Source organism: Astatotilapia calliptera, chromosome 13, assembly GCF_964374335.1.
Source record: "Astatotilapia calliptera chromosome 13, fAstCal68.1, whole genome shotgun sequence".
NCBI lineage: Eukaryota > Metazoa > Chordata > Actinopteri > Cichliformes > Cichlidae > Astatotilapia > Astatotilapia calliptera.
In genome coordinates this window covers 14,010,994-14,033,144 of record NC_137434.1, presented here as the reverse complement: position 1 = coordinate 14,033,144, position 22,151 = coordinate 14,010,994, and the positions used below count along the sequence as shown (strand labels likewise).

General features: G+C 37.7%; 2 protein-coding genes across 10 annotated transcripts in view; one reads left to right on the top strand and one right to left on the bottom strand.

Annotated features, from left to right (window-relative positions):
- khdrbs2 (KH domain containing, RNA binding, signal transduction associated 2) overlaps positions 1-8,341 on the bottom strand; it is an 80,312-nt gene extending 71,971 nt beyond the window's left edge. Inside the window, exon 1 of one of the 2 annotated variants that reach the window (XR_013901076.1) lies at positions 7,883-8,341. Coding sequence is in view for 1 of the 2 variants with exons in the window: in XM_026189986.2 (XP_026045771.1) it covers positions 7,883-7,973 (91 nt within the window). In the remaining variant the exon portion in view is untranslated. The remainder of the gene's footprint in view (positions 1-7,882) is intronic. The other variant, XM_026189986.2, reaches the window with a different exon arrangement.
- Positions 8,342-12,699: 4,358 nt separating this feature from the next.
- Positions 12,700-21,393, top strand: LOC113035318 (isoaspartyl peptidase/L-asparaginase). 8 transcript variants are annotated; one of them, XM_026190818.2, is made up of 8 exons: positions 12,755-12,823; positions 13,931-14,018; positions 14,147-14,343; positions 15,042-15,184; positions 19,139-19,302; positions 19,947-20,065; positions 20,261-20,371; positions 20,653-21,393. In XM_026190818.2, the coding sequence occupies exons 3-8, from the start codon at positions 14,157-14,159 to the stop codon at positions 20,859-20,861; spliced, it is 933 nt and encodes a 310-aa protein (XP_026046603.1). In that variant the 5' UTR covers positions 12,755-12,823; positions 13,931-14,018; positions 14,147-14,156; the 3' UTR covers positions 20,862-21,393. The 8 variants fall into 8 exon arrangements, with proteins under 8 accessions (XP_080144227.1, XP_026046603.1, XP_026046602.1 ...); XM_026190817.2 differs by having other exon boundaries at positions 12,766-12,823; positions 13,931-14,062; XM_080288103.1 differs by lacking the exon at positions 12,755-12,823 and adding an exon at positions 12,852-12,900.
- The last annotated feature ends 758 nt before the right edge of the window (positions 21,394-22,151 follow it).

Here is a 22,151-nt window from a genome sequence, read left to right as displayed (position 1 = left end):
AGCAAAGTAAAAATATCCCGTTTCCCATTAGCAGTTCAGTGACAGCAGAAGAAGGAGAATTGAAGGCATCATTTGATGCCCGACTATTTTTCCTCACATTGTAGCTTTACTGCACTAATTCTCAACCTGGGGAAAGCGTAACCCAGAGGGCACATTAAAAAGATTAGCTCAACTAATTTAAAAAAAGGGAAATTACAAATTAATTTAAGAATTTAATGGGCCTGAACAGGTTTAAGCAGAAAACAGCTAATTACAAGTGATGTGTAAGCAGTTCTCATAGACTGCAGACTTGACATAAATAGCAAACATTAAAAAAATATCTGTAAAATAGATTATTAGAGTTTTAAAAGTAATGGAAAAATTATTTTTTTAAAGTAATCAAGATACCAAGTCTCTGGACTGTTTCACTGGTTTCCAGTTATTGTTGTTGCCATACAGGCTATTTTTTGATTATGCAGTTTGTTCTACTGCTGACTAGCAGCCATTGTTTGTTTGTTTTTAAAAAAAGGTGTGTCTAAGATATAATTATATCCAGGTCTAAGATGATTTTGGTGAGATTACACTGTGCTTATTTCTCTGATTTTCTGTTGATGTTGTGTGAATCTGATGTGAATAAAGAAAAACGTAAATCCAGAGAAAGCAGATGTATGGTGGTAAAATGAGTCACCATAATGAATCCATCCATCTTCTTCGGTTTATCCGGGGCCGGGTTGCGGGGGCAGCAGCATAAGAAGAGAAGCCCAGACCTCTCTCTCCCCACCCACCTCCTCCAGCTTGTCTGGGGGAACACCAAGGCATTCTCAGGCCAGCCTCCCCCGTGTCCTGCCTCAGGACCCAGAACCTGCTACCTTATTGTAGTGGAGGGTTTGTGTGTCCCAGGAATCCAGGGGGCTATGTTATCCAGGGGCTTTTGCCCTCTGGTAGGGTCTTCCATGGCAAATTGGTCCTGGGTGAGGGACCGGACAAAGAGCGATTCAGAAGACCCCTATGAGTAGAACATCAAGGGAACAGTTCACCCTGCCCAGGTTACCAGGGCTCCACCCTGGGTGCCTGGGTGAAAGCGTCTAGAGGCCAGGCCTTAGTCCATGGGGCCGGCCAGGCACAGCGCAAAAAAGGGACATGGGGCCATCCTCCTGCAGGCCCACCACCTGCAGGAGACGCAGTAGAGGTCAGGTGCACTGCATGCTGGGCGGCGGCCAGGAACAGAGGCCCTGGTGGACTGATCCCCAGCTACCAAGACAAAATGAATCCAATCAAAATTATATCCGTCCACTTCTGCAGGTCTGATCAACTTCAATTCAGCACAGATTAAATACATGATGTATATCAAGACATCCAACGCAGAGCAAGCTCAGGATGTCCTGGAATCTGACATGTGCTTTGTATAGACAAACAATACACTCAGTAAGCATCCTCCTCTTTTCACTCTGCTCTTTTTTTATTTTGCAAAGCTGGTTGAAAGACTTCAGACCTTGAATAATCTGCAGACTGATTGATGAGTATTAAAAAAAAACTGCAGACAAAAAATTGCTAGACGACATATTCAGACTCCCTCAGTTGTACAAGGTTTGTATGTTTGCGGTTGTATTTTCACTTTGCAAGGATTCAAGGTCTTTCTGTACTTTACAGATGTGCAGAATTTATCTGCTGATTTGTTTTAAGTTTCCCTTAATCCCTAAAATCTGTTGGAAAAGTCAATTAAGGTAAGATTAGAGACTCGCTGACTGATATTAAAATTCTCAAAAATCTTTGATTTACACAGTGGTGAACCAGTCAGTGCTGAACTGAGTGATTATTACTTTATGTGCTTTAGTGCATTGTGGGCATTGTTGAGCGCTCCCATTAGTTAGACAGCTAAATTATTCACTGATTTCTTTTAGCCACTGAATAGTATATCTAGAATAATGACTTCACAATGGAAAAAATAAATCAGTGCAATTACTCTCCAATAAGTGATTGCTTGTTCACATCAAATACAGAAAGACGAAGCAGTAGTGCTTCGCCTGGCCAGAGTGGACCTAGTAGGGGGAATGAACAGCAAGACATGCAATTAGCTTTGGCTCTTTTTCACAGTTTTGACCGATGAATATTAAAATGTTGGAAATGTGCTCCTCTGTTTGGCCACATGCTGTTTATGTGTTTTCAGCCGAGCTGCACTTAGGCAAATGTAGCACTTGGCAGACTGTTTAAGTTGTACATTTTTAGTGTAAGCATTATATTTTCAGAATGTGTGATGAAAGTGGAACGAGCAATTACTAATCATACCATTTACATATGAAAAGCAAGGAAATGTGCATTTTAAACTCATCTCATGACATGATTACAATGACAAGATAGAAACAATCGTTTTGATGGAAGATTTTTCTGGTACTGTTGCACATTTGCAGGGGTGGGCACTCTGACTTTTTTTGGGGTTACATTTTTCTCTGTCTCCTACCGCCTTATTTGTAAGTTCCCTGTGATATGTGAACATTCAAGACACACAGTAATATAATCTGTTATCTAATATCTATTGTCTGAGTGCTGCGGCTTTGGCTCATTTCTGTTGCTCAAGATGCTAGTGACCTTGGAATTTAATCTTATTCGACCCATGCACTCATTGTAAGTCACTCTTGATAAGGGTGTCGGCTAAATACTGAAAAATGTAATTTCAATGTCTCACCCGCCCCTGAAATGTAATTTTTGTGTCCTTTTGATAGGTCATAACACATGGGGTGCTGCTTATGTGTCACAGCGAGGTGGGTCACTGCTGGATACTGAGCACGCTGTAATGGATGTGATGAAAATGTAAGCAACCATTTATAAACGAGAGAGAAAGATAAGTGAAAATCAATTCTTAGTGTTCACAGATATAATGGCTCTCTGTGGCAAACATCAGAATGTGAGGTACACAGTGAAAAGTTTAAGGCACCTCGGATGTTTAGCTTCTTCTCATCCATTCTCTGTAAGGAGGAACTCCGACTGGTCCCAAATTCTGCAGCATGACAATGAGCTCAAACATCCCGCCTGAATCATAAAAACACTATCTTCAGCAACAAGAGGAACAGGAAGAACAGCATGATGTGGTATTCCCCAAGGAGATGCTGAGATTGACTAAATGTGCAGAAAAACTGTGGTAAGTTTTCAAAAGTGTCTTGAACATTCTAAAAGCCATCTGTGTACCAAACAGAACTGATGCCTTACAAATCGGTGTGTAAGGTACAAAGCAAATAAAGGATATACAGGCACAGGTGTAATTTTTAAAGAGTGGGTTTTATTCTAATCCAAAGAAAAAGTAATCACAGAAATAAATAAAAACTGAAATAGACCCATAATAGAGGTAAACTAAGCAGAACTTTACTCCATAACACTGCTTAACTTAACAAAACCTTATCTTAACAAACAACTCAAGATATACATTAGTGGACTAAACCATTAAAATGCAAAGGGAGAAAGCAACGAGACAATAACTAAATTGGTTGGTTGGTTCAGTCCATTTGGTTGGCCAGCAACACCCTCAACCTCTTCCTTAGCTCAAACCAGGAAGGACTGCGGAAGCAGGCAGGTAAATCACAAAGGCAATAGTAATTAATAAGTAATTAATGCAGCTTCTATAAATCAGTGACAAAACAATGCAAACCCAAAGTATGCACCATCATTTAGAATAGTGTAGTGCCATAAAGTGCATCGGAACAAATTAATCTCCTTCCTCTTTCGGCTATTCCCTTTGCTGCCACAGCAGATCACACTATCCCCTGCATCCTCTTCTGTCACACCAACCTTCTGCATTCATTAGATCCATGAACCTCCTCTATGGTCTTCCTCTTCTTCTGCCTGGCAGTTCCATATTCAACATCAACGGTCCAGTAACCTCCTGAGACACAGTCCACTCATTTATGTCTTCTGTAATGTACATTGGTCTATATCTTTTGACATATTTGAGCTACCCTACTAAGTTCTGATGTCCCCAATCGAGGACATCCTGGCCTTTGCAATGATATCCCATGTTTTTGAGTGGTCCTTTTAGCTCCAAAGAGGCAGGAAACACAAAAAAAGTTAAACTGAAGGATAATTTTTTCCCTCGTTTCTCATATGTCCTCTATCCCTCCTCCGCACATGTCCAAACCATCTCACTGTTGCTTCTCATGCTTTTTTCCCCCAAACGCTCAACCTGAGCTGTCCCTCTGATGTACTCATTTCTAATCCTGCCCATCCTGGACTCTCGCAGTCAAAATCTCAGCATGTACCATCTCCAGCTCCACCTCCCGTCTTTCTCTTAGTCCCACCGTCTATGAACCATAAATCACAGCATAGGTCTCACTACCACCTTGTAAACAAATTCAGCAACTTAATTAAACCAAAGAAACTAAGTGGTTGTCATGTAGCTCTAGAGACTGCAAATTTACTTAAATGTGGGAATGTTGTGGGAGACTGAAACCATAACTCTGTTTGATTTATGCGTGTGTGGAGAGTGGAAGAATATTACCACATTATTAATTTAACTGTGTGTTTGTGGTTGTGTACAATCACCACAGGTTGTTTTTTCCACCAAAAGAATTAATAAAGTTTTGTATTTCCTGCTGATTTTTTTATTGCTTAATACTATTTAATCACAGTTTTATAAAAAGCATACTCATTGAAACGAGAAATTTATAAGCGTCTGTGTGCGTTCTGAAGAGTGCTTATACCACTGCAATATGTACTCTAAGTGTATTCTTAACTATGCAAAAAGAAAGCTCATGTATTGAAGAAGATTTTTGAAGCATTATCTTGATAATCAAACTTAAACAAAAGTCCAGAAAGTGCAGGAGAGGAATCAGTGGAAACCTTGAGTGCTCATATACTAATAGCAGTAACTAAATGTAAGGAGAAAATGAACAGACTGAGAAGAAAAGTTCTTCAAGATGCAGATTAAAGTGTATTTTGAGCCCAACCTATGCTAATGTCTAAAATTGCACTTGGCATGGTGTTGGGCCTCCTCCATATCTATATTCCGATTTGATTCAGAGAAGTCTACATCCTTCAAATTTCATGCAGATTTTATTTGCATTGTCACTCTCGCTAGCAGCACTTGTATTTGAGATAATATATACCCTTTTACAATGCTTAGTGAAAATGTAAACTATCTTGACATGGAGAAATGCCTCTTTCAGAAATGGAATGACAGAGTAGTGCACACATTTAGTTTTTTTTCTTAACAGACAGTTTTCTTGTCTGTCTCCCTGTCTGCTTTGCTTGCTGCCTTATTAGAAATCCCACCGGTTTTCATGGCAAGACGAGGCTGCATGGCATGTAGGCAAGCCTTACAAAGAAAACCACTGGGATCTATTAAAGGCTTGCCTTTCTTTACACTGACATGAGCCCACGTTCAGACTAACTACACAGTTCTTTAGGCTGAGGAAACTTAAAGTGCAAAACTTGAAAGAAGTGACTCTTATCTGTCAGTCTGAGGAATCATTAGCCTCATGCAGCAATGTCCAAGAAAAAAAATCTTCATTTGAGATTGTGGAGCAAAGTTGTAGCAGTTTCAAAATACTCTACATACAGTTTTGATTGTATAATATACCAATATATTCATACATTCTGTCTAACAACCCTTGCTGCTTCATAAGAGGAAGCTTAGTTTCAGCTCGACAAGAGAATTATCCCCACCCACCCGTAGTTTACAGCCGCGGACTGGAGCTTTGTTCCAAAGAGTTTTAAATCAGCTCAAAGAGAGACAAACGGTTTTAGAAGCAACATAACATAAACACAAACAGTAAATAATTCGTTTCATAAATATGGAGATGCTAACTGTGACCATGGTTAATCCATGTTATGCTGTCGATTGTGCATGATGTTAATAACACAGGATTACATGCTTTGATATTCAGTGATAAATAGCTGCAAATCTGTAAATCTGTAAACGCAGTTTATCTTGCTGTCCACTGATACCCATAGACTGACAACACAAGATAACAAGTCTGTGCTGAACATTTTTTCACATGCTGCCCACGGCTGATTGTTTTGGACATTGCAAGACTGACTGAACTGACAGTTTATTATACTGATTGGCCACTTTTGTGTTTGATGAATACAGAGAGGTTTCTGTTTACTGACTTTGCCAACAGCATTCTTCTCAGACAAATGCATTGCAATGTATTATATACTTTTATTTTTTTTTTACAGTATTGTACTCTAATATTGAAGACTGTACTGTATTGTTAATTATGGGGCATTGTAGTGTGTGTATTTGTTGTGAACTGTTGAAACTGCTCTGAGAAAAAAGTCAGTAAAAAAAAACAAAAACATAGGTATCCTCGTGTAACATGCTAATTGCAGTTCATAGTGGTGGATGGCATTCTTTGATTGCATCCTGACTGTGTGAGTTAGGCTTGAGTACATATGGCAAAGTGTACTGTGTGACAGATGATCCCATCTGGATCCCAGTTAGCGACAAGAATGGGAGTGTCAGGTGTCTCATCAACACATTTCAACAGGAAAGCTCAAGGGGTCGAACAGCAGATCGCGCACACACCCCGTCCAGCAGCTAATTAACACAAAGTGTGACTTTACATTTTTAAACAAACATGTCAGAACCCAAAATTAGCATACACGCATGATCTAATAAATTAGTTAAATCAACTGCCTTCAGAATCACCAACATTTTTAGCACACAGGAAAACCAGTAGAAAGCATTTCACTGAGTGTTTTACAGTCATGTAACATATGACAGCATTTTATGTTTAATTTTGTCATTTTATGGCTGATATATTGTTTTGTACAGGAATACGTTCCTGGTAAGTCCACACAGGTTAATCCATTCACATTTATGATAATCATTCAGCCTTTCACTCCAGTAGCACGTCACTCAAACCTTTATCCAAGCTTTTATAGCACTGCACATCAACCAGACTTGTGCAATTACAGGAAGAGAGACCACGCAGTCTACGAGAAAATGCAAAAGTTGCATCTCTGGGCTGAATGAGCTGAGCTGAGTTTTTGTGTTTGCTTTGAGGTGACACACTTCCTATCAGAAGTGACACATTCTCAGCATGTGAATGAGATGAAGGCTACAAAGTACTTTAAATGCTGCAGGCTGATTGCGGCACTCTGTTGACATACAGTAACATTATTCTGGAGGAAAGGCTTTACAGCATGTTTCACTGACATTTTCTGTTCTCCATTACCTTGATGGCATTTATCCTGTAAGAGGAGGTGTGCATCTATCAATTTTCGTTCAGTCAGAAATCTATGACTCATGATGCAATAATTACAAACACTTTGATTTTAGCCTCCAAGGTTTAGCTCACGTGGAATAATTAAAATATTAGAGAGGTGATATTTGGCTTGATAAATGACCACACAATTCACATATTTAACAGAAAAAATACTGGCTGGCAGCACACAGTATAACAGGATTAAGAGCACGTTTACCTTAATACAGTACTATGATTGTTGGACTGACGAATGTGGCACCTTTTTGATTATTCTTGCCCTGAAGTCAATGAGAAATCCTCAAGGAAGACATTGGCTTTATTTTATGTGAGCCAGCGCATTGATCTTGGCGGACAGTGGGGTTACAATAACCCCCTCTGACTGTACACATACTTTATTGTCTCTGCTCACAGCATTTGTTCACTTGAAGTTTTGGGAAAAACCCAACAAAAGTTCCTCACTGGAGCCGAAGAGCAGTGTCTACATTAAACGCACAGCACAGAGAATTCAACTGTCGCCACGCAAGCACTCAAAGTGTGTTAAAAACAAGCTCACATCAGCTCACTGTACTGCCCCAAAATTCAATGCAATTGTGCTTTCACGTTAGAATGAACATCGTGATTGTCGCCAAGTCCAACATTCAGAGTGCATTAGACTTGAAAAAAGATATATATTCTATATACACACACATATATACTTCACTTACCTTCTGCAAGCAGGCGCACCGCATGCACAAAGGAGGGGTCCAGGCTGTTTTTCTCGGACACCAGCTCAGGTAGGTACTTATCTGGATGCATCTTTATCACAGCGGACCTCTTCACCGGCAGTGCAGGTGAGACGGCAGGAGTGCTGAACGTCACAATGCAACTATAACCCTTGCCGCTCCTGCTTCTTGGTAGCTGTAGTCTACCGGTCTTAATGAGGAACACCAGCAAAACCCCCTCCAAAAATTGGTCTTCCAGTTTCTCCCGAGATGCTTGACTGGGGTAGGGGTGGGGGTGCTGATTTGTGATTCAAAGGTGTGAGCCCATCTCTGCTACCGCTGCCTGCTGCCTCTCCTCGGCACCCCGCCAGACTCAGTGGGTCTGCAGACCGCGCTGCTCCCCGCCCCTCAGCAACATTATTGGCCATATTCTGGGACTGGCGCTGCTGAAACACCAAGAAAGGTCCCCACTGAGCGTAAAGGAAATGCTCAGTGTTCTTTAAGGGAATTGCTTTAAAAAGGATGGGGTTGCATTTGGTTGCTGTTGACAACGGTCTCTGAAGCTGGAAACTTTAATAATATTGGATATAGTACTCCGCGGAGAACAAATAAGTGCTAGTAAAGTTTTGTTGCGCTAACAGACTGTACCATATAAATGTCGCTTAATTAAATGGGGTTTTTTTATGCAGCTCGTGAGTTTCAAAGTAACTACAAAGTCAGTACAAAGTAGCCCGCAGGCATTCACCTATGAGGGACAACACAACTATTCATGGTGCTAAACACTGGCTGCTGTCTGATTTGTTTGTACATATTGAATTTGTCTTAGATAACCAAAAACTAGCTTACAGCATACTGTTCTTCAGACTCCACATCACATGATCAACTTCATTAACTCTATTCCACATGCTAAAGCAGGGGTGTCAAACATAAGGCTTAGGGACCCAAATCAGTCTGGCAAAGACTCTAATCCTGTCCCACTGGACAGCTTTGGAAACTGTCGACAAAGGCATAGACACATGGCTATTGATGCTATTTTTGTGTTTTGTACTGTCTACCACAGAAATTTCACGGAGGGGAGGGGGGTTTGATTTATTGTGTATCCATTCCACAGTATCCATTGTGCACATGGATTAATTTTTTTCTGTTTACATCTTTAAGTCATACTGACAGATTTCCCAGCAGCATTTCTTTACCATGTAGAAAAACCAAGATGTACTTTTGAAACTGAACATTATTTTTCTTATATCAAAATGTCTCAAGGTTTAAATGTGCAATTAAACTTGCACATTTAAACCTTGATACCTGGTAAATGATACAAAATAAGTTTTACATTGATGCTGTGAAGGAAGTCTGGCTGTATTGTCACAGAGTGAAAACATATATTTCAAGGTATGCATGCTAAATAATCCATTCATTAGTTTTTCCATGTTACTTAATGAACTTATGTCAGCAAAAACAACAACAACAACAAAACCCCCCAGAGATGCATAATTTGCAATGCTGGTCAGATCTTTTCCTTACATCCTTTGAGGTGGATCCCCTCTTATGGCTGAAGAAGGTCAACTCTAGTAGAGCTTTAGCTGCTTGCATAGTTAGTGGCAGACTTGGCTTAAAGAAGCTTTAATATAAATAGATATTTAATAATAAAGTGAATTCTTCACTTACTCATCAAGAGCCAGCGTTAGTGGTGTCTGCACTGTAAGCATGAATGTTTATGTCTCTTCAAATGGCTCTCTTGTCCCCAAGCCATGATATTGACTTGAATCCAAAAGTCATCTTCGGCACAGCATGCAGGCTGCTTTACTAACTCACAAATTAGATTTGAGCAGATGAGGCTGGTGAACGACCAATTCTGGCTCCACTTGACCTTTAGAGTTGTTTCTCCCCGCACTGATCAGAATCATAAAGGCTCCTCGCGGCTGCAAACAGCAATGCTTTGTGAATATGAGTCAATTATGTTCATAGTATTTAGGATTCTTCTCAGTTTTGGTAGAATTTAATATTTTCTGAGAAACCAGAACATTTGTCTCGGAAATCTAGTGCTGTTGTTTTGGGGTGCTCTGTGGTACATTAATGGCTGGAAATACCCATAAAACTGAGCCAATGGTTTCTTTCATTTAAATTGTGTATTGGCATTGAAGATTACAGAGTATGACTTTTTTTTTATGGCTTTTTAAGGTGATTTAAAAGACTGTTTTAGAGGCCAGAATACCCAAGCGGGTTTGTCTGACAGAACTATTTCATTAATCTGCTTATTTCTGCAATGCCAAACAAGCCTTAAAGGAGTTAGTATTGATTAAAACTTCACACTTACATCCTCTTTCCATTTATTTTTCATTAAGTTCTCTCTATGAAATCAGACACAGCTTTATTTTTCTTTTTGAAAGCCTAAAACAAGCAGCTATGCCCACGTTGGCCAGTACTGTCTTTGCATTTCATGCTCGCTGGACCTTCACTGATTTAATTCCATTCAATAAAATGATTTATGACAGCGTTAATGCAAATCATGCTGCTGTTGCTGCGACTATTAATGGTAATGAGGGTTATGACGGTTAATGTGTTTGAGTCTTGTAAGTCTATAGTATGTTTGTAGATATAAACTAATGCACGCACATCGGAATAGAATAGACACACACCACACACACCAACAGATGAAAACAATAGCAAAAAAAAAACATAGACAGCTTATTAAAACTATAGTTTTTAATACATTTCTAAATATTTTTATAGAAAAATGTCTGCTTTCATCATCTCAACGAGATGGAAAATAATCCAAAATTAAGACAACACAAGACTGAAACTAGTGGAGAGGCAAAAGCAAATCAATTTCCAAAAACTCCCATCTTAACATTCCAAATTTTACTGCATAAAAAAAACTGTTATATTTCTTCTCACTTCAACTTTTTATTTTTAAAAATAATGAAAGAGATGGTTTTCTCTATGAACACTTCCCAGCTGCTCTCCAGGCTGTAGTGAAACAGTGAAAAGTGTGAAGCGAATCAGAAATGTAGATCATTTGCTACAAAGTAAAAGTTGCACCTTTTTCTACCAACCGGTGGTTATATCATGCCCAATATGGCAAACAATTATTGAGCAATGTGCACGTGACTTTACATGAGAAACCTCAACATGACCCAAAGTCTTTTTTGCAAACAACAGCTATCACCATCTGGTGGCCTACGGATAGATTGCAGGTTCAAGACACTTCTCCAGTGGGTTCATATTTATGACCCTTAAATCATGTCCATGTTTTATACTGTTTATGATGTCACGTGGCAACATCCATCTTTTATTTACAGTCTATCAACAGAACTACTAGGGTCAGAACTTAAAATTAGAAAGTTTAGCTTTCTGTGTGTGAGTAAAATTTAAACTTCTTTTAACTTCTTTAAGAAAATACTTTTATCAAAGTATAACTGACACTACAATTTTAATATCAACGTTTCCTCTTGGTTTGGTCATAACTAGTATGTATGTTTCTTTATATGCGGTCTATGCATTTGATGGACTCTTGCAGCCCTCTACTGGTCAAAGTGCAACGTTATACATTTTACTGACGGACTGGTAACACTATCGTTAAAAATTTACATTATGGCAACGCTTTAATGTAAGGCATTTAACACCAGAACACCTCTGGGTAACATCAAATTAGTTTAGAAGAAGTTGTTTATCTCCTTTTGTTCGCTTTAATCTGTTTTCACATTTTCACGGAGCTATATTTTCCTTTTATAAAAGTTTGTATTTTAAAGTTTGTTGCTGATTCTCTGTAAAAATGAGTAATATAAGAGTAACTTTATTCTAATTTTTCTGCTTTCTTTTCAGCAGTTGTGTCGTTTGCAGATCCTTTTCTGGGTACTTACATTTTAAAAAATGTTTTAAGGAACTTTAAAGCATGCACCCTACATAATATATACGTTTAAGAATTCAATAGCCTATGATATAACCTGCAGCTGGTGAAAACTAGCCCATGTGTCCACGTTATATAGTCCAACTGCTTGACCATTTGTTAAACTCTGTCCTCTTTTTGCCCTTTTTTAGCTCCGCCTTTATCGAGCCAAGAACACGACTCCAAAAATTCAGACGTTTTCACAATAAAACTACATTACAATACCCAAGTACTTCAAAATTCAAATTCAAATTCAAATTTTATTTGTCACGTACACAGTCATACACAGTACGTTATGCAGTGAAATGCTTAGACAACTGCTCGTGACCTAAAGAAAACAAAAAAGAGGAAAAGGCTATGAATAAGATAGGAAATAAATATGAAAAATTTAAAAGGGTAAATTTAACTAGGAAGGAATAAAATATAAATTAAGGTTAAAAATGAAATAACTGTACAATACAAATTAGAATGAAGGGTAAATTTAACTGGGAAAGAATAAGATAAAATATATAAATTAAAGTTGAAAATAAAATAACTGTACAACAAAATACACAATACACAGTATAGAACTATATAAGAATGTATGAAGAAATATAAATAAATAAATATATACACAATAACAGCAGCTGTACAAGTATTAACTGGAAATGAAGAATATAGTGACCAGTGTTGTGCAATCCACATTATGTCTTGTGCAGTGCAAATATGCTTAAAGTGATTTAAGTGATGAAGTGAAAACAATGTCCAGAATCAGCGAAAAGGAGCATAGCTGTCCGTATATGGCGTTATTTTTGTGCCACTTTACGTGCGCTCAGAATAGTGGCACAAAACTAACGCCATACAAGATGAGCCTTTAACATTGTGCTTCTTAGTTTGCTTAGTGGCGTGAGGATTTAATTTTGAAAACTTGTAGGAAGTCTTTCCTCGGTTGTGGCCATAGTGTCAAACTTGACGTCAGTGTGCAGCACGCGCTGGTTAAACCGCGAACGGTAGTCTCTTGAAGTCACGTGTCTATGGCGAAGTGTTTATCCTTCCGGAAATTCTGAGGCTCGGAAAAGGTAGGACAAAATGCAATGTCTCAATATTGTGGTTGGTCCGAATGAAATGAATAACTATCAATATCACGTCAGCGACTGTGAGTAGATTACAATACATTAAACACAGTTCAAGTGCATCCAGGTAATAGGAGAAAAATGTTTATGTGCACATAAAAATTGAACCATAATAAATTATGAGAAGATCAATTATTATAGTTTAGTACTTGATTGTAGCTCGTAATTCAAAGCTGCTAAAGCCATAATACATTTAAGATAACTTATTATTAACAGCTGTTCTAATTGAATTGGTCTTCTAATAGCCAGGCAATAGCCAAAAACTGGCAACACGGGCTACAATGACCACATCTCAAAGTTCAGTCTTGATGATATGATCTTCGATAGAAGTTGTATCAGTTGTTCCAAGGTGCAAATTCATGTGGTGCAAATACATTACCAGTGGAGTGCAGTGCAAATAATTAGTTTAGCAGTTTCCGTTTATTAAACGAAAAACATTTCTTTGTATGTAAAAGTTTGAGAAGTGTTAGGTATTTTAGTACCATGGTAGCATTTACTGGATATTGTTTTATAGTGACATTATACAGGAAAACTCTGTCATTCAATAAGGCCCCTTTGTTTTAGTTATTTTTCTCTTTGACCCAAGAATTGATGTGTGAGAATCACAGGCTGGTACAAGGTTGAAATACCACAGAGATCACTCCCTCAGCTACATTAGTTTCTTAATCTTTTAGACGCCTGTTGAAGGCCAAATGGTTTGTTTCAGATTTCACTAATGAAAGAACTCTTCGTTTTGTGCCTTGAAAATATGTCGCTGAGATAATCACAATTGTAGCTGAACTGATAAACTACGCAAAGGATGCTTCTTCACCCAAGGGCAGGAAGACGCTCCCTTATCTTGGTCTGTACTGGTTTAAACTGATAAATCTGCTGTCTCATGAATTTTACCCTCTATATAAACTGTTGTACTTGTGAATAAAGTTGAGTCAATTTGGGAAGACAATCTAAAGCAGTCTCTGTTTTCTTGTTCTCCCAAGCTGCTCCCGAGCTCGTACTAACACGCTGAATGGCATGCTTGAATATTACTTGAGAATATATTTGACTGTGTTACAGACTAAGGGACATTCTCTGCTGATAGACGTCCACGCCTCGAAGGAAGTCGATCCACGGATTAGGCCCTGGAAACCGTTTCCTTCAAGAAGTATGTCTGGATCAAGGCAAAAAGAAGATACCAATGATCACTTGGTGCTTTTCCTAATGTTCAAAGAAAAAGTGAATTATTCTCTGGGCTGAAACCTGTTAATAAACTACTTTGTCTATTCCATGCAGGAAAGCAAAGATGTCAGCAGTCTTGGTTGTGCATGGTGGGGCATGGGCCATACCGGATGAACTGGCCAAGGCCTCTGTTGATGGAGTAAAAACTGCAGCACGCGAAGGATTTTCAGTGCTGAAACGAGGAGGAAGTGCAGTGGATGCTGTTGAAGTGGCTGTGAGGGCTTTGGAAGATAACACTGTGTTTGACGCAGGTACAGACAGTTTTTATTAGATTGGGACACATTTATGCCAAGTAGTTCCATTTGAAAATATGCAAGTTATTAAATGGGGGCTTCATCTTTGTATACGGCATTTGTAGCACCCTCACCTTTACTCAAATAAATAAGTAAAGCCTAAAACCCCAGTTCCTTTTACATGTCCATAGAGCAGCCAAATGAGAATGCCCATTTTCCTTTATTGTTTAAGCTGGCTTCAACTGCAGAACAATGTCTCCATCTACTGGTCATGATGAGAATATCCACCAGGACTCCTTTAAGAATATGAGAGATGATCTCTGGCTAAACCTTAATATCTGTCTATTAACATCGTCTGTTGCTTTCTTTACCCTGACAAGTTGTCAAACATATAAAGTGCCGTCTTTTACTACACAGCCCAGAGTCAGTTGCACACTGAATCAATTAAAAAAAAAAAATCTATGAGTAAAAATATGGAGTTGGAAGTCAACATAATGATACGGGTATGATAGAAAGTATGAATATCCCAAGAACTTTTACAATCATTTGTGCCATTGAAAGTCAGACAAACTAGACATCAGTCAGTAGTATGGTGCTGCAGTGTCTGTACTGCTTTGCCATTACCCTGCATATTTGTAAGGGTGGAGCTGGCATAATTTAAGTGAACACATGGAAACATAGTTTTTATCTCATCTCTAACTTGTTTTTCTCTGTAGGGCACGGAGCAGTACTAAATAAAGATGGAGAAGTGGAGCTGGATGCCATTATCATGGATGGAAGGACACTTGCCACTGGTGCGGTGTCCTCAGTAAAGAACATTGCCAACCCTGTTTCACTGGCACGGGCAGTGATGGAGAAGGTCTAAATTTCTTAGTTTCTATCTTTTTAAAAATATATTTGATTACTGGTGTACTAATCTGATTAAAGATTTTGATTTTTTTTATCAATACTATAATGTGTTAGATCCCAGCTACTTGTGAACAGGTGGTGTGGTACAGTTCTCCATTTGCTTTAAAAGGAATTGCCAGAAACTTGGCCAGGAGAAACGGCCAGCTCTAACTGCCTACCTTTTTTTTTTTTCTAATAATGCACTTAAGTAACCCTATTCATCAATTATACTTGGTAATAGCATCTCTTCCCATAAGGATCTGTGCACTTGGCAAATTGCTACATTTTTTTCCAGGAAAATAGGTAACAAGGATCTGTTTTCTTTTATGTGCTAGAACACCTTGTTAGAAACATCAAAATATGTAATCATTAAACATCCACAATTTAATTTTTAACTGCAAGTTGAATATTTACTTTGGACGGGGGTAAAGCATGCAGCTTCGCACAAATCACTTTATAAATCACTTAGACTAGTCATTAGAGCTCAGGCTGTGTATCTATTACTGACTTTGTGAGAAAAAGAAGAGAGGATTGTTGCCTGGCCACAACAGAAGTCCTTCCCCAGCCATGAATGATGTAGATCAGATGAAAAAGTAGTGACTTTGTCCAAATTCCCCTAAGACCCCTGAAGTCTTTAATTCACCACAGCAAAGAGAGCAGTGAATTATTATAAATCCAATTTTCAGAATGTAGTTGTTTGGCTTGGTTAATCTTTTGATACTCCTCATTTTATAATCCACCTGTGAGTGCCTTAGGTATAATCCTTTCTTCAACATGATCTGTCTGCTCCAGAGGAATAACCTTCTGTCATTACTGAAACATCACTTTTCTTACTCTTACAAACTCTACTCCCCCCCACACCACCACACACACTCCTGCTGAGATCACTCTCGTTTGCACACGCCTCTTGTTGTGCCGTACTTGCTGCATATTTTTAACCGTTACTGCATGTTCACCCTCTGACTTCCAGTTCATAACGTTGTTGAGCTTCTCTCATTTACAATCATCACTGAATGATTACTTTACCCCATGTTATTACATCTGTAACTGTAATACTGCATTTACAAAAATACCATTAGCACAATCATACGTGCTTCATCTGAACTCTGCACTTTATCCCTTTAAGTCCCTTATTTTGGCATTCCTAAGTGTATGAGGCATTGGGGATCCTGAACCTTTTGACAAATTTTATACATAACTGTGTCCATCTGTTCAATAATCATGAAAAAGAAATATATGAAAATGTAGAATACAGAAAAGACAATCGGTGAGGTTGAAACAAAGATGGTGGTTGTCTTACCCCGTCCCCAAAGAACCAATCAACTGCAGGAAGAAGAAACATTTTAGCCAGGCATGTTGCACTGATCCATGCTGTAGAGGTTTCAAAGCTCTTTTTAAACTTCATCTTTACTTTAGTCACCAAACTTTTGAAGGCAGGATTTGCTCATAGAAGTACTTTGGCTAAACGGAATTATTTTAACTTAGTATCACTACTTTAGTGCAGAATACCCTTTGTATTATATGTATATAGAATATATATTCTTTTAAAACTCAGGGACAGGAATTAATTCAATGAAGATGTTAAGACTGATGAGCCGATGAGCTTTGAATAGCAATCTGATTCAAACTAACTGAAGCTTTTATCATTCAAACTATTGTCAGAGCAGACTGTCTTCATAGTACCAACAATGTCAGCTTTGATCTGAAGGCAGGTTTCTATGCCTGTTGGTTTCTTGTATCATTCTGAACCACCTCTCTGAATTTAGAGGTTGTTCAGTATAGAGAGCAGTCCCTGAGGGAGCAATCAGTTATATCACCTTGTCCATGAGATGTCTGAAGGCTTCAGACTGCAACAGTTATTTAAGACACTCTGAAGTCTTTCCAGTGATTGGGCACATTGAGACGGCTTGTCAGTCAAACGGAGATATCCAGGTCACTGATTTTAACAACACTCTGCTCTTAACTACAATGGGCTTTAGACTCCAAAATTTGACTTTCATTTCTTCAACAATTTTACTTGATATAAAATCTAATTAAATTTAAACTGGTAAAAACAGCAAAGAGTGATGGGGTCAGGAGAGAAAAGACAGCTCTGTCAGTCCTGTTTTAATGGGTGTGGTTAAAGCAGTTCTAGACTACACTTCCAAATCCTTTGTTTAAAGAGATTAACTTTTCAAGATTTTCCTAATAACAGGGTGATTTCTCTTAAGCAGAAGCCACATTTTTCTTTGATCATGACTAAAAAACAGGAAGTAATCATTATGCAAACTTTATAAAAAATAAGAATTAGAAGAACTGAGTTCTATAATTCATATTTAAAAATGTAAGTGAGTACTTCAGACAGTGTGCTACATTTAGGTAACCACAGTGACACAATTTCAATAATAGCTTATGCAACACTAATTCTGTTGTTAGACAAAGTGGTTAGCCATGAACTCATTTACCACTTGTCCTTTAACCATATTGATAATTTATCCCTTATTTTACATAATGCTTTAGTTTAGACATTGCTGGTGTAACTTTGCTTTACATAGTATCCTGGGTTTGTTTGTGGTAGCATTAGTTACATCTATTACATCCATGGAAATGTTTCTAAAGCAAATACTACTAACCATCACGTCATTTGAATGTTCTTCTGTTCACAGGTAAATTTCTAGTAAATTGTGTTTGCTTATGTTGTTTACCATGTTTAGGTTCAGGTCCTATATCTAAAACAGGTGTGTGGGAGGGGCCGCCTCAGTACTTCCTGTTTATATAGGGTCATGATGTCATTGAGCGCGTCACTGGGTGAAACCAAATTAAGGGTTTTTCATTTTGCATAGTATTGTTTATTTTCTTTAAAGTAACCTTTTGATTTGTATTGTATGCAGTGTTTAACTTTTCAAACCACTTAACTGTGTAAAATGAAAAATGAGTTTCTCAATCGGATTCATAATCTTATTCCTGTTTTTTTGTTTGGAATAGTATTGTTTGGTCTATATTGCAATGGTAGAGACTAATGAGGTTCAGGTGTGTTTAAATTCCTGTTTAAAGCAAGTGAGAGTTTTACCTACCAGAGTTTTAAAATGGTATAACGGAGATGCCAGAAATAAAGTACACTTAAAAGAAACTTGACCGGTATGCTGATGCTATCTACTTATCACCTTCCTTGCCACTTGGTCTGCACTACCTCATAAGACTCAAGAAATATAAAAGTACAAAAGTAACTCTTTCATATAACCTAAAGAAATCATGGCAATGTGTTTTTAATGACACAGTAAATGAAAAGCAAATAAATATTTGCATCTTACAGTAAATCTCATAAAAACATTTAGTTTAGGACATTACAGGATTAAATAATTTATATTGACCACATTCTAGTACCATTTTGACATTTCTTCAGTAAAGCAAATGCAGTGTTTTCACTGCTGGTATACATATGAATATATAGATGTATGGTAGAGGCACAGGTGATTTCTCCAAAGAGTGGAGAGGCAATCCCTCAGGCTCAGGACAGAGTAATAGAAAGCCTATTATATAGTTCTGGAAATAACACTTTTGTCCCTGAATTGTCCATTCTGAAAACAAATTATAAAGTCCCCCAAAGTAATTTTCTAAGTTCTTTTCAGGTCTTGCAAAGAAAACACAGTCTTATTGGTAAACTTGGTTATTGAGGGTGTCTTACTATAATTCAAGCTGGCATCTGGATAACTTTCTGGGCAGAGGGAGATATTCCTTGTGTGCATGGCCAGTATCCTGCCTGTTGCTTTTATGATTATAACTTTAAGGTCATTTTTAGGGCATTTCTGTGGAATCGCAGTTTGATACATGAAGCTGCTTTTGTCTCTAGTGGTACCTTATAGCAATGTTATGTTTGCTACATTATGTTCAGTGCTGTGAGATTTATTTAATGTTTCAACTTTGTCTTACCTATTTTCTTCCTCAGACATCCCATGTAATGTTGACAAGCCAAGGTGCAAACTTGTTTGCAGAAAGCATTGGTATAAGCACAGTCCCCACTGAAACACTGGTGACTGAGTATGAGAGGAGAGAATGGGAGAAGCACAAGAATTACATGACTGGAGTAATAGAAGATTTCAACACTCAATGGTATGCATCTGCGGGATCAATTTCAATTCAGTTGTATTGGATTTATATAGCGCCAAATCACAACTGCAGTTGCCTCTAGGTGCTTTATATTGTAAGGTAGAGAAAACCCAAATAATCAAAAAACCAAGCAAGCATTTAGTGACAGTGGGAAGTAAAAACTCCCTTTTAAAAGGAAGAAACCTCCTGGAGAACCAGACATGAGAGGCAACCATCTGCTGCGACAGCCGGTGGGTGAGGGGAGAGAGACAGAACAGAAGACATATTGTAGAAAAGAGCATTTAATCATCGGTTATTATTAGTTATTAATAATTGAATGCAGAATGGCACATAAAGACACAGAGAGTAAACAAGGTGAATGAAGAAGAAACACCAATAGGAAACCCCCAGCAGCCTAGACCTAGGTTTATGAATTTCCAAAAACTAAAAATGATATTGATATTTATTAGGCAAATAAAGGTCACATTTTGAAATTTGGGCCAGTTTTGGCATCAACCTTACATTGATCAGTTGTCTAAGCACTGTGTGTTTTAATGAATCAAATGAGCTTCCTCCTTGTGATGCTATGTCTGAAAACATTTCAGATCTAATTTGCATTTTCTTTTGCAGCTGATTTTTTTGAATAATGTAACATTTCTTCATCCCAGGGCTCATGATACCGTTGGGGCGGTAGCTCTCGACTCTGCTGGTAATGTCGCATGTGCAACATCAACGGGAGGGATTAGGAATAAAATGGTTGGAAGAGTAGGAGACTCCCCAGTCATTGGTATGACTTCTAAAACTGCTGTTTTAACACTGACAGTAAAATGATAAAGTCAAACCAAAGACCTTACATTGTCCAAACATTTCATTTAATCATACTCTTCACTTTACTACAGGTTACTTTAGCATATTCACTGCAATCTGCAAAAAGGTGTTTTAATGTTTGCTTCTGTTGTTCACGTTGTCTCATGTAAATAAGGCTGTGGAGGATATGCAGACAACTTGAGTGGTGCAGTATCCTGTACCGGCCATGGAGAATCTATTCTTAAAGTCACACTGGCCAGACTCATTCTTTCAAAAATTGAACAAGGTAAAGTATCACAAACGCAAACACTTTGTTTATGGGAATTTATCAGTTCTTCATGTTTTAGTCCATTATCCTGAACAGTGCAACTCATGCAACTCATGTGAGTAATTCCAGTTTTGCAATATTGCCTCTCACAGTTATTTAGTAAATTGTGTTTCTGAGCAGATTAAGAAGATCTTAGAAGCAATTATTAAAGGAGAATGTGCTGTGAAATAACACAAGCTGAAGTTAATTTTCCATTTTTCATTAGCCGCCTGTGTTCCTATTTCTTCTCCACTTTACAGGTAAATCAGTAACAGAGGCTTCGCAGATGTCTCTGCAGCACATGGGAGACCGTGTCAAAGGAGCCGGAGGTGCAATTGTTGTTTCTCCTTCAGGCCACTGGGCTGCCACATTTACCACTGAGCGAATGGCTTGGGCTGCTGTGGAACAGGATGTACTGTGGTATGGATTAGACCCGCATGAGAGATTAAAAGAGCAGTTGCCCCAATAAAAGCAATAAAAAAATAACACTTATTTCTTCTTATTAATCACTGTGCAATGTGAGACTGCGTTATAATTTTTCTTATATAATTAAATTTTATAATTTTTAACTCATTTTTTCTAACTTTTATTAAACACATTTGCTTCAATATAAATAAAATGCATTTATTTTATTTTAAAGGTTGAATATTAAAATAAGCATTATATACATATACTGTGAAAATGTGGTAAAAAAAAAATTTTTTAGAGATTGAAGTTTAGTAAGTGTTAAACATAGAAATGCATGACTCAGTGCATTCATTTGTTTTTTTTGTTTTTTGATAAGAAAATCTTTGCTCTTTAATCTTTGAATCCTGGATCACATTTCCAAGTAAAGGATGTCTGACTTCTTAAACGTTTTTCCTAAATTTTGTAATGAAAAATTACTTCAAAGTTACACTGTTTGAAAAACTATATTGAAGTAATGTTAGATCCTATTGTGGTAGGTAGAGTTGCACTGAGTGATGACTAATGGATGAATGCAATAAAGGATATATATAGTATGTGCAAATGTGTTATTTCTTTTAATGTTGAGCTCTTGAATCTTAAATAACTGAAACACATCCATCCTTTTATTTAATTAATTTAATTAAGCATCCCTATTAAAGCAGACTGTATCATTCATGAGCATCTCGTTCATCATTTAAACAACATTGTTGACCTTACTTAATATTTTGAAACAACTGAACTGCAAGACTCTTACATTTTTGTATTCTTTTTTAATCTTCATATCTCGGTTATTGTGCTGGTCTGGGGTGTAAATTATATGACATCAGTTTCAAACCCAACACTATAGAAAAGAGATATTTGGATAACACACAAGATGGGTTCAAGAGATTACACCAGCAAATTGTTTTCTGAAATCTCAGTTAGTAAAACTTCACGATAAGGTTGACTCAAAAATGTCATTCATTATGTTCAAAGAAATAAATGCAACATTAACTGCCAATCTGAAGAAGTTATTTACTACAAGATTCAAATCTGCTGAGCAAAGGAGAAAGCTTCATTTATTTTCTCTAACCAAAGGATCATCAAGATGTTTTTGGCAAATAAGACACAAGCCTTTGCACTCTCTTTGGTCAGCAGTGGTTTTCACCTTGGAACTGCATCGATGTCATTTTTGCAAAGTATCTTTCTTGTCATTTACTCATGAAGACATGTTCGCTGAATTCCCATAGTCTTAGATATGACTCTGTAACCCTTTTCGCACTGATAGATATCAGTGACATTTGTCTCTCAGCTGCTCTTGTGTTTCTTTAGA

What these genes read in the sequence shown, in the direction of transcription:
- LOC113035318 (XM_026190817.2), top strand. An exon ending in AGGAGACTCCCCAGTCATTG is followed by an intron (nt 20,066 to 20,260) that starts GTATGACTTCTA and finishes CATGTAAATAAG; the next exon opens with GCTGTGGAGGATATGCAGAC. An exon ending in TCTTTCAAAAATTGAACAAG is followed by an intron (nt 20,372 to 20,652) that starts GTAAAGTATCAC and finishes TCCACTTTACAG; the next exon opens with GTAAATCAGTAACAGAGGCT.